Raw genomic sequence first — 13,249 nt, 5'->3', positions numbered from 1 at the left:
AGGTTTTATACATAGGGATCATGATTTTACTCATTTTCACCCCTTCTTCACCAAGATCTACATGTTTACATAAAACAATGGGGTAACACATTTAAATGCCCCTACGACTTTTCATAGGAACCTACAGGTTTTCCTATTGAGTTATGTTTAAGTGAAGAGAAAGAAGAGTCCCATCAAGGGGATCTACAGATAAATTATTCTCACCAACATGGTAAAAGCTAACGTTGAAGGGTCGTGCACACAAAGCAGACCTCAATCTCTGAAAGACAGAGCTGGAGTGGTTGTGAAGGTCAGAGGGTTAACTCCTGGGTCTGGTCTTTGGGATTCGGTGCCCTATAAGAAACACGAATACAACCACTGAACAAGCAAAAACCATGGCAAAGATAAAGAAGATTCCGTTTTTCCTTTCTTTGCTAGTTGCCTGGTTTCTCTTCGCATTGCTCTCAATACACAAATTGCGCTTGTTTTCATAAACGGAGGTGGCTCAGTTTCCTACAAGAAGCATGTGACAAGATGCTACTTCTACCACTGATGCTCCTCTCCTTGTCTCCCCCATGAGTCTTTTGTGGGCTGTCTCTGGATCTAACCATAAACTACCCTATACCATCTTCCTACCTTCTAAATCTAGGAATATGGGCTCAATTACACCTGCGAAACATAGTGACTTCAAGAACTTGTTGGTAATTCAAAAATCTCTCAGAAGCTACTGAAAAGTTATAAGCAACAAACACCTCTGATTATTCCTAAATTCATGACAAAAGTCTGATTTATATGGAAACTTACAGGTGACAAAAATAAATAAATAAATAAATAATATAAAAATAACAATGAAAAGGGACAGAGTTTAAGGCATGCAGTAGAAAAGACACTTTAAAATCCAGGGCCGCCAATTCAAGGTGCTATAGGCTCTGCTAATTTGCGAATATCATTATTATTATTTTATAATGTAGCTTCCATATATATTTGGGGCTCAACATGCGCTGATGTATGTGGCAACGACAGGCAGCATGGCATGAAATCTTTACCACAATCCCCAGAGGTACATATTATCATCCCCATTTTCCACAGGAAGAAACTGAGGCTCTGGAAAGATAAGTTGTGCAACTGAGGTCATATACCCAAGCAGAGTGAGGCCAATCAATGCTCTTTAAAATTGTACCAAAGATTGTGAAAATTACCAATGTGCCGGGAAAGAGGTCGGGAGGTAGGGAGAGTCATTAAAATGGCAGAATGACCTAGTATAGAAAAGTTTACAAAGGCCTAATTCCCTGCATCCTGAGACAGCCCCCATGTACCACACCCCCCTGGGAATCCCTGTGTGTAGTGCCTTGTGAAGGGCATTTTGAACAGAGGTGTGCTGTGTGTGAATGATACAGTACGGGTGGGGGGCAGCGAAGAGCAATAGAGAAACACAGCAGTAGATAGGCCTCTGTCTACCCCAAGGTAGGCTACTACTACTACTTACAAACATTTGGGGAGAAAGGGAACCCCATTCCAGGAACGACCCTCGAATACTTTCACTGCCACTGTGGAACTGCTGAATAGAGCCATCAACTTGGAAAATCTATTGTCTTCGAGTCTCTGACTCCTTTAAACTTTCTTCCTGGTTGACCAAGTGTCATTTATCTCCCTTCACTATTGAGAAGTCAAAACCTATGTTCAACTTATCACACATACACAATTATGTTTTCACCACAATAATTAGGCTTCTTTCTCTGTTAGCACAAAATGCTGCATCCCTCTGAAAATCTTAGAGTTCTAAAGATAAATCCTTATAAAAGAAGCTCTCAGGCAGCCTTTTATGGATTTCCATAGGTCTTGATCAGTTCCCCAAGCCCACTCACTGCTCCAGCTGAGAGCAGGAAACATCCAGGTCAGGTGGTAAGAAGACCCATCAGAGCACTGCCACCTTTGACAGTGTCACTCATAGGACGAACCTACAGTAATAAAAATAAGGTCCTTTCCCTGCTGCCTTCAACAAAATCCTAAATTCAAATTTGGAGAGTATTCTATGTTCTTTTAAGTTTTAATGAGAAAGGGAAGATAGTAAAATGATCTCAAAACGCAGAATCTAAGTTCACCTCCCAAGAAAAAGGGAGAGCAATTTAACCCAGAAGAATATTTCCTCACTCATATTTTTATAAAGCTGCTCCAAATTTAAACTTTGTCTTTTAATGCATAAAATTCTTGAAAGGTCAAATTCAAGTTGGGTACTCAAAGACAAAACGAAATCATTATCTCATTAATTCAATTAGCTATTCTACAAAATTAAGACTCCTATACATTTTCATGTAGTCTTTTCCTTAAGGTCATTCTCTGCATTACTTCTACAACTTTCCATCTCATTTTATGAAGTATGTTATTTTGAAAAGAACCTTATGGATATACTACCAAAGATTTTCCTTACACTGCTTTGAGGGAGGAGAACTTTTACCACTGCCTTTAAATTTTTCCCCACTGTAAGGATTGTGCTTAAATACCCTATTAAACTATTTATTATATGTGAGAAGGGCACTAGATGAATGATTGTTTCCACAGTGCCACAAGTCAATCATAAATCTAAAAGGTTAACAAGAGAAACTAAATCAATTTTAAACAAGTGAATCATGTTAACAGTCGAAATGGTATTTCACTTGCTAGCTGAGGATGTGTTGCTCTAATCCTACACCTTTTAGAAAGAGTGAAGTCAATATTGTGAAACAATGATGAGGGCCACTGATTTCATCTCTTAGTAAAATTTTTAGTGTAAACCATAATTTTGGCTATCCGAACTGAAATACAAAATAATACAAAATTACTTCAACAGTTCATTTTCCTTCTTTCGTACAAATGGAAAAAAACTTAAATGCTTGGGCATAAAATCATTCTTCCTATTAAAAAAAGAAGAAGAAAAGAAAATCTAGTAAATGCCTTAAATTAAAAAGCTTACTGGGCAGTTGTAAGTCTTATTAACTGTTCCTTGGTATAATGATTATTTATGTAATATTCTTAATTGAAAGCCGAAATCCACCATTTCATTATTTTTTGCTGCCAATACAGTGAACATCATAAATAAGAAAATAAGAAATTCATTTCAGATTTATCACCAATGAGACACCAATGTTTATTAAGAACACTTGTGGCATCTCTATGCTGTTTTATTTTATTTATTTATTTATTTTTTCTAGTGTTCTTTCTTTTTTTTTAAACATCTTTATTGGAGTATAATTGCTATACAATGTTGCGTTAGTTTCTGCTGTATAACAAAGTGAATCAGCTATATGCATACGTATATCCCCATATCCCCTCCCTCTTGCGTCTCCCTCCCACCCTCCCTATCCCATTCCTCTAGGTGTTCACAAAGCACGCAGCTGATCTCCCTGTGCTATGAGGCTGCTTCCCACTAGCTATCTATTTTACATTTGGTAATGTATGTATGTCAATGTTACTCTCTCACTTCGTCCCAGCTTACTCTTCCCCCTCTTCATGTCCTCAAGTCCATTCTCTATGTCTGGGTCTTTCTTCCTGTCCTGCCCCTAGGTTCATCAGAACATTTTTATTTTCTTTAGATTCCATATATATGTGTTAATATACAGTATTTTTCTCTTTCTGACTTACTTCACTCTGTATGACAGACTCTAGGTCCATCCACCTCACTACAAATAGCTCAATTTTGTTTCTTTTTATGGCTGAATAATATTCCACTGTATATATGTGCCACATCTTCATTATCCATTCATCTGTTGATGGACACTTAGGTTACTTCCATGTCCTGGCTATTGTAAATAGTGATGCAATAAACATTGTGGTACATGACTCTTTCTGAATTATGGTTTTCTCAGGGTATGTGCCCAGTAGTGGGATTGCTGTGTTGTATGGTAATTCTATTTTTAGTTTTTTAAGGAACCTCCATACTGTTCTCCATAGTGGCTGTATCAATTTACATTCCCACCAACAGTACAAGAGGGTTCCCTTTTCTCCACACCCTCTCCAGTACTGTTTGTAGGTTTTTTGATGATGGCCATTCTGACAGTGTGAGGTGATACCTCATTGTAGTTTTGCTTTGCATTCCTCTAATGACTTGTGATGTTGAGCAGCTTTTCATGTGTTTGTTGGCAATCTGTATATCTTCTTTGGAGAAGTGTCTATTTAGGTCTTCTGCCCATTTTTGGATTGGGTTGTTTGTTTTTTTTGATGTTGAGCTGCTTGTATATTTTGGAGATTAATCCTTTGTCGGTTGCTTCGTTTGCAAATATTTTCTACCATTCTGAGGGGTGTCTTTTCATGTTGTTTATGATTTCCTTTGCTATGCAAAAGCTTTTACGTTTCATTAAATCCCATTTATTTTTGTTTTTATTTCCATTTCTCTAGCAGGTGGGTCAAAAAGGATCTTGCTGTGACTTATGTCATAGAGTGTTCTGCCTATGTTTTCCTCTAAGAGTTTTATCATGTCTGCCTTACATTTAGGTCTTTAATCCATTTTGAGTTTGCTTTTGTGTATGGTGTTAGGAAGTGTTCTAATTTCACTCTTTTACATGTAGGTGGTCCAGTTTCCCCAGCACCACTTATTGAAGAGGCGATCTTTTCTCCACTGTATACTTTTGCCTCCTTTATCAAAGATAAAGTGACCATATGTGTGTGGGTTTATCTCTGGGCTATCTACCCTGTTCCATTGATCTCTATTTCTGTTTTTGTGCTAGTACCACACTGTCTAGATTACTGTAGCTTTGTAGTATAGTCTGAAGTCCAGGAGCCTGATTCCTCCAGCTCCATTTTTCTTTCTCAAGATTGCTTTGGCTATTCGGGGCCTTTTGTGTTTCCATACAAATTGTGTAATTTTTTGTTCTAGTTCTGTGAAAACTGCCTTGGTAGTTTGATAAGGATTGCACTGAATCTGTGGATTGCTTTGGGTAGTATAGTCATTTTCACAATGTTGATTCTTCCAATCCCAGAACATGGTATATCTCTCCATCTGTTTGTATAATCTTTAATTCCTTCCATCAGTGTCTTATAGTTTTCTGCATACAGGTCTTTTCTCTCCCTAGGTAGGTTTATTCCTAGGTATTTTATTCTTTTTGTTGCAATGGTAAATCGGAGTGTTTCCTTAATTTCTCTTTCAGATTTTTCATCATTAGTGTATAGGAATGCAAGAGATTTCTCTGCTTTAATTTTGTATCCTGCTACTCTCCCACATTCATTGATTAGTTCTCGTAGTTTTCTGATAGCATCTTTAGGATTCTCTATGTATAGTATGATGTCATCTACAAACAGTGACAGGTTTAGTTCTTCTTTTCCCATTTGGATTCCTTATATTTCTTCTTCTTCTCTGATTGCAGTGGCTAAAACTTCCAAAACTATGTTGAATAATACTGATGAAAGTGGGCAACCTTGTCTTGTTCCTGATCTTAGAGGAAATGGTTTCAGTTTTTCACCATTGAGAACAATGTTGGCTGTGTGTTTGTCATATATGGCCTTTATTATGTTGAGGTAGGTTCCCTCTATGCCTACTTTCTGGAGGGTTATCATAAATGGGTGTTGAATTTTGTCGAAAGCCTCTTCTGCATCTATTGAGATTATCATATGATTTTTATTGTTCAATTTGTTAATATGGTGTATCACATTGACTGATTTGCATATATTGAAGAATCCTTGCATCTCTGGGATAAACCCCACTTGATCATGGTATATGATCCTTTTAATGTGCTGTTGGATTCTGTTTGTTAGCATTTTGTTGAGGATTTTTGCATCTATGCTCATCAGAGATATTGGCCTATAGTTTTCTTTTTTTGTAGTATCTTTGTCTGGTTTTGGTATCAGGGTGATGGTGGCCTCATAGAATGAGTCTGGGAGTGTTCCTCCCTCTGCTATAGTTTGGAAGAGTTTGAGAAGGATAGGTGTTAACTCTTCTCTAAATGTTTGATAGAATTCACCTGTGAATCCATCTGGTCCTGGGCTTTTGGTTTTTGGAAGATTTTTAATCACAGTCTCAATTTCAGTGCTTGTGATTGGTCTGTTTATATTTTCTATTTCTTTCTGGTTCAGTTTCGGAAGGTTGTGCTTTTCTAAGAATTTGTCCATTTCTTCCAGGTTGTGCATTTTACTGGCATATAGTTGCTTCTAGTAATCTCTCATGATCATTTGTATTTCTGCAGTGTCAGCTGTTACTTCTTTTTCATTTCTAGTTCTGCTGATTTGAGTCTTCTCCTTTTTTTTTCTTGATGAGTCTGGCTAATGGTTTATCAATTTTGTTTATCTTCTCAAAGAACCAGCTTTTAGTTTTATTGATCTTTGGTATTTCTTTTTCATTTATTTCTGATTTGATCTTTAGGATGTCTTTCCTTCTGCTAACTTTGGGGTTTTTTTGTTCTTCTTTCTTTAATTGCTTTAGATGTAAGGTTAGTTTGTTCATTTGATATTTTTCTTGTTTCCTGAAGTAGGATTGTATTGCTATAAACTTCTCTCTTAGAACTGCTTTTGTTGCATCCCATAGGTTTTGGGTCATCGTGTTTTCACTGTCATTTGTTTCTAGGTATTTTTTGATTTCCTGTTTGATTTCCTCAGTGATGACTTCGTTATTTAGTAGCATATTGTTTAGCCTCCATGTGTTTGTATTTTTAGTTTCTTTCCTGTAATTGATATTTAGTCTTATAGTGTTGTGGTTGGAAAAGATACTTGATATGATTTCAATTTTCTTAAATTTACCAAGGCTTGATTTGTGACCCAAGATATGGTCTATCCTGGAGAGTGTTCCATGAGCACTTGAGAAGAAAGTGTATTCTGTTGTTTTTGGATGGAATGTCCTATAAATATCAATTAAATCCATCTTGTTTAATGTGTCATTTAAAGCTTGTGTTTCCTTATTTATTTTCACTTTGGATGATCTGTCCATTGGTGAAAGTGGGGTGTTAAAGTCCCCTGCTATGACTGTGTTACTGTCAATTTCCCCTTTTATGCCTGTTAGCATTAGTCTTATGTATTGAGGTGCTCCTATATTGGGTGCATAAATATTTACAATTGTTATATCTTCTTGGATTGATCCTATATTGGGTGCATAAATATTTACAATTGTTATATCTTCTTGGATTGATCCCTTGATCATTACGTAGTGTCCTTCTTTGTCTCTTGTAATAGTCTTTATTTTAAAGTCTATTTTGTCTGATATGAGTATTGCTACTCCAGCTTTCTTTTGATTTTCATTTGCATGGAATATCTTTTTCCATCCCCTCACTTTCCGTCTGTATATGTCCCTAGGTCTGAAGTGGGTCTCTTCTAGACAGCATATATATGGATCTTGTTTTTGTATCCATTCAGCCAGTCTATGTCTTTTAGTTGGAGCATTTAATCCATTTACATTTAAGGTAATTATCGTATGTATGCTCCTATTACCATTTTCTTAATTGCTCTGGGTTTGTTTTTGTAGGTCTTTTACTTCTCTCGTGTTTCCTGCCTAGAGAAGTTCCTTTGCATTTGTTGTAAAGCTGGTTTGGTGGTGCTGAATTCTCTTAATTTTTGCTTGTCTGTAGAGGTTTTAATTTCTCCATCAAATCTGAATGAGATCCTTGCTGGGCAGAGTAATCTTGGTTGTAGGTTTTTCCCTTTCATCACTTTAAATATGTCCTGCCACTCCCTTCTGGCTTACAGTTTATTCTGAAAGATCAGCTGTTAACCTTATGGGGATTCCCTTGTATGTTATTTGTTGCTTTTAATATTTTTTCTTTGTATTTAATTTTTGATAGTTTGATTAATATGTGTCTTGGCGTGTTTCTCTTTGGGTTTATCCTGTATGGTACTCTCTGTGCTTCCTGGACTTGATTGACTAGTTCCTTTCCCATGTTAGGGAAGTTTTCGACTATAATCTCTTCAAATATTTTCTCAGACCCTTTCTTTTTCTCTTCTTCTGGTACCCCTATAATTTGAACATTCATGCGTTTAATGTTGTCCCAGAGGTCTATGAGACGACCCTCAATTCATTTCATTATTTTTTCTTTATTCTGCTCCCTGACAGTTATTTCTACCATTTTATCTTCCAGCTTATTTATCTGTTCTTCTGCCTCAGTTATTCTGCTATTGATTCCTTCTAAAGTATTTTTAATTTCAGTAATTGTGTTAGTCATAACTGTTTGTTTGCTCTTTAGGTCTTCTAGATCTTTGTTAAATGTTTTTTGTATTTTCTCCATTCTGTTTCTGAGATTTTGGATCATCTTTACTATCATTACTCTGAATTCTTTCTCAGGTAGGTTGCCTATTTCGTCTTCATTTATTTGGTCTTGTAGGTTTTTACCTTGCTCCTTCGTCTGTAACGTAATTTTTTGTTGTTTCTTTTTTTTTTTTTTTTTTGATGGATGGTACTGTATTCCTGTCTTACTGGTTGTTTGGACTGAGACATCCAGCAATGGAGTTTGCAGGCAGTTGGATAGAGCTGGGTTTTGGAGCTTAGATGAGGACCTCCGGGAGTCCTCACTCCAATTAATATTCCCTGGGGTCTGAGGTTCTCTGTTAGTCCAGCAGTTTGGACTCTGAGCTCCCTGCACAGGAGCTCGGGCCCAACCTCTGGTCTGGGAACCAAGATCCCACAAGCTTCGTAGTGCAGTAAAAAAAAAGAAAGAAAGAAAGAAAGAAAAGAGCAGTACAATATCAAAGAATAAAAAACAAAATAAAATTAGAATGATAAAAAATACATTAGGAAAAATAAAACTATAATTGGAACAACTGCAACAAAGTAAAATAAAACCACACCAGAAAAAAGAAAAGGAAAAAAAAACGGGGGGGGGGGAACAAGCCAAAAGGAGAGAATAATAACAAAGTATAAAGAATAAAATAAAATTGGAAAAATAAAAGAATTGAAAAAATAAAAATATAAAAGAATCAACCACAATGAATCAATAAGGTAAAACAATCCCAATCTAAAAGAGGAAAAAAGAAAAAAAAATTAGCCTTGACTATGGAGGCAGAACTTAGGCAGGGGTGGAACTTAGGCAGGGGCGGGGTTTAGGGTGGGACGGGACCTAGGTGGGTGGGGGGGCTACGTTTGAGCATGGGGTGGGGCCTCTGCTTAGGACCTGCGTGGAATAGGAGAGGGAGCACGTCAAAAGGAGGGACCCTGGAGTGTGTAGTTCCGGAGTTTGGAAGTAGCGCCCTGAGTGAGGGTGTATGGGTGGGGCTTGGGTTCTGCATGGCAGGAGCGAGGGTCCAAGGGCAGAGGATTAGGCCCGGGAGCCCAACAGGCTTCCCGGCGCCTAAGTGGACAGGGAAAGCACTGGCTGCGTTCCTCCCCCCCCCCATCTCCCCCAGGTTCTCCCCTGTCACCACTGCTGGACCCGTAACCGTGGGTCAGTCCCACTGGGTTTAGGCACTTCTCCCCTCCCCAAGCCACCCCTCGGGGTGCTGGTCCTGGAGGTCTGGCCTTTACTTTTGCTCCCCCTTCCCTCCCTCCCACTCCCTCAGGACCTGCACAGCTGGAGGGGGCCTTGGTGGGCAGAGGATCAGGCCCGGGATCTCAGCAGGTTCCTGGGGGCCCAAGTGGGCAGGAGAAACCTGGCCATACTCCCTTTTGATCCTCTGCCCTCCCAATGGTTCCCCAATTTCCCCCTTCGGGTGTGGGATCCCTTCCCCTCACCCAGCCGCCCCTCAGAGGTGCCAGTCCCATCCCGCCTCCACTTTTCCTCCCCCTTCCTTCCCCCAGTGACCTATGTCCTACCCGGTCACTGGGGCCTCCTCCCATCCCCTTAGGTTTCTGAGGTTCCCCACCGGTGCCTGGTAGGTGCCCTAGTTGTGCCGAGACGCGAATCCCACATCCTCCTAGTACGCCATGTTGACTCCGCCCTTCTATGCTGTTTTAAAATGCCAACTTAGAAATGGAGACAAACCAAGTGCATTCTCATCCTCAGTCTGAACTGTGCTGATTTTCCCCTTGTACGTTTTATTAAATGAAAAAGATAAACACAGGGCTTTATAAGCCTCCAGAGATAGACACCGCAGTTTACAACAGCTACACAAAGGCGTAAAGTGGGAAGGGCTGAGAAGCAGATGGAGAAAAATGAGACATGCTTAGGGTGATTTTTTTCAAGCAGTCAGGAAGATGAGGTTATCCAGAAAATGACTTTGGACCTACTTTTATGTGCTCTATTTAGTAAACTGGCCTGGGCATTAGTATGCTTTTATGGCTTAGAAACTCATTAAAACAGTACTATAAAATGAATACACACACACATTCACGCATACATGAATGTCCACCTGTTACATGCAATATTTTGGTACATTGCCCCTTACCTGTCTATATTTCCAGAGAGTTTCTAAAGTAGAAGACCAGTATTATACCAGGGTGAAAACACTGAAACTAGGGGTTGGACCTCTTTCAATCTCCATCCCTGGAATACCACACTGAAGATTTAATTCCACAGAGATGCCACCATGCTGTGGTATCAGATATTTGGGGTTTAAGTCTCTACTCCAGGCATCCTTTCCTGATACTCTAATATATGGTGATAAATGTCTCCTTAATCTGTACAACAGTTTTCAATTATCCTCACAGGAGACCACCTTGAAGGAGCGAGAAAAAGGTTTAGTCATGGTTTCTATTTTTCTATTTGAATCAATACATTCTAGTTAAATGGACAATTAATAGGTCACTTCCAAAATAGTGTATCAGTCCTGGTTAATAAACAATCCCCACAGTGGACAATGGGCCCTATGTATTCAGCAAGTCCTGTATACACTCAGCTCATCCACTAAATCCTTTTTCAGGTGGACAGGGTTATATGGGAAGATGAGCTAGAATGAGTCTATAAAAGTCAGTTTCATTCACCGCTTTATTTTTCAGCCAAGTGCTTTAAATGGTGTCCAGAAATTCACTTGGAATGTGAGACAGGAGAAAAGACTGACACACAGAGCCTTGCTTTATGACCATACAAAAGGGCAACTGACCCTTGCCCGAGCCTCTTCCCTGTGAAATGGTTCCGAAAGTTCATCTGCACAGTGAAAAATCATGGTGAGGTCGCGTGTGGATGAGTCAAGTGAAAGTGACGATTGGTCACGGGTCTGTCACCCATTGTGGCCGGGTCCCGGCCATGTAAAGTGCTCTGTGGGAAAGTATCAGCCCCCTAAAGAGATGCTCAGAAGCTTGCAGCTCATTAAACGGCCAGCATTTGCTGCCTCACTTGTCAGGAATCATTCTGTTGAGCAACTGCTCTCCTGAAACATTCATAAAACACATGCAGAGAGGCAACAGGGAATCTGAATTCAACCGTGATACAGCTCTGGACTTCCACCTGACTCTACCCCTATTTCACTTTTCACCTGACAGAGCTGTTAATCTGAATCAATGTTTTCTCTTGGGCAGCTGAGATAAATGCACCCCTCCTCTGGACTTCTTTATCATAAACTCAAATCCTCTGTCTACAGATTCTTAGCTGACCTAGAAATCTCAAGATCAGGTGAATTTTATTTATTTTTATTTTCAGTTAGACATTTTTTTCTTTGTGCGTGTGAGTGTGTGTGTGTGCTCTTCAAGTTTTTGAAAGCTGTCATTCTCCCTCTACCCTGCACAGTATTACGATTGTGTAATGTTTGAAAAGTTCTCTTGAAAACGTTTCCTACAACCCTGGTTGGTTTTCTTAAAGATCATAAGAGAAGGTATTTATCTCCTTTTACAATCTTGACAATTTTTGATTATTTTCCATGGATACCTAGTGACTTTCTGTGTCACATTTTCAGTTGAATGGAAATTTTACACAATTTCTTAGCTTTCTTTCCTTCCTTTCTTCTTCTTTAAATGAGCATTGCTACACGTTTCAGAAAGAGCCAAATGGGTCCCTCTGAGATCTTTTACATCAAATGGAAAATAAGTTGTTTTCCTTGGTGTGTCAGCCCTGGGTTTCAATGCCATTAGAAGCCACTCACAATCGCTCAGTGTGCTGAGGTTCGATAAATCTCTGGAAACCTCCTGAATAGGATCGCTGTGATTTTTAGTGAGGAATTATCTCCTTGCCATTGCATTACCAATTAGTTTTCCAGAGCACATTAAATCCTGCTGCTTTGGTTTACAGAGTAACTGAGGCATTGCTGATGAAGTATAAAAACTTACTTGGAAAAGCAGTGGGGGAGGCAGGGCGCCGACAGGACCCACCGCAGCACGACGAATAGAATGGCGGGGCGCTCAGAAAAAAAGGCTTGGAAGGCGCTGCAGAGAAAGCGTTGATCACACTGATTAGCCATATCTCTTAGACAGTATTCAAAATTCCAATTTCCCCGAAGTCATGGAGTAAAGCACTACATCTTCTGAGGCTTTCGTTAAACTTTTACTGGAATTAAAGTCATTTTAAAGCAGGCTTTACCTGTCAACGAGCTTGCTAAATAATTTAATCAAGATTTGGAAGCTGTGGTGTAAACAATCAAATTATCAAAACCAAACTTAGTCATTCGTTTTCTGTGTGGTTATAAGTAGTAAATATCAAATAGTCCTTTATCTAATATAACCTCGAGCAACACTGCCCAGGAGAACTCTCTGTGATGATGGACATGTCCCCTACTTGCACTGTCCAATATGTATCCACTTGTCACATATGCCACTAAGCACTTGAAATGTGGCTAGTATGTCTGTGTAACTGAATTCTTACTTTAAGTTCTTTTTAAATTTAAATAGACTCATGTGTCTAGAGGCTTTCACATTGAACAGCACGGCTCTGGATATAATACTTACCAAGAAACAATCTGGATGTTACACACTTCAGTTTACTCTTTTAAGAGATGGTATTACTCTACTGCTTATTTTCAAAAGGTTCTTTGAAATATATAGATAGCTAGATTCCAAAGTTGATAACAGTTAATTTACTGAGCAATTCCATAACAAAAAGTGGTCTTTCTGATCACTTTTACATGACTCAAAGTATTTGAGAATAGTAACAACATTTACTCTCAAGAGATATCAACCTGAAAGCATTTGTGTTTATAGTATAGGGAGTTGCCATATAATTCTGCTCTTCTCATTTTATTAAACTATTCTATTCAGAACATTTTCAATTCATATACACGGAATAGTTATCATTACTTTTGTAAATAAAGAAATTTTACACTCTGTTCCCTAGTAGATGAAAAATAGCTATAAAGGATGTCACAGAATATTAATGGCTCTTCTTTATTGAGCACTTACTATATGCCAGGCTTTGGTTTAGTACCTTAGATACAACATGTCCTTTAGTACAGTGGGGTTTAATACAATATAAATATGGGTGATATTTCTTTAGGTGGGCAACTTGCTTTTACCATCACATAC

General features: G+C 38.7%; 1 protein-coding gene across 1 annotated transcript in view; it reads right to left on the bottom strand.

The window, feature by feature from the left end:
• DBX2 (developing brain homeobox 2) overlaps positions 1 to 13,249 on the bottom strand; it is a 39,219-nt gene that overhangs the window by 11,576 nt on the left and 14,394 nt on the right. The window contains exon 2 of the mRNA XM_060165593.1: positions 12,062 to 12,157. Within this exon, the coding sequence (XP_060021576.1) occupies positions 12,062 to 12,157 (96 nt within the window). The remainder of the gene's footprint in view (positions 1 to 12,061; positions 12,158 to 13,249) is intronic.

The sequence above is a fragment of the Lagenorhynchus albirostris genome, chromosome 11, assembly GCF_949774975.1.
Source record: "Lagenorhynchus albirostris chromosome 11, mLagAlb1.1, whole genome shotgun sequence".
NCBI lineage: Eukaryota > Metazoa > Chordata > Mammalia > Artiodactyla > Delphinidae > Lagenorhynchus > Lagenorhynchus albirostris.
The sequence above is the reverse complement of the archived record's forward strand: the minus strand, read 5'-3'. Positions and strand labels throughout refer to the sequence as shown.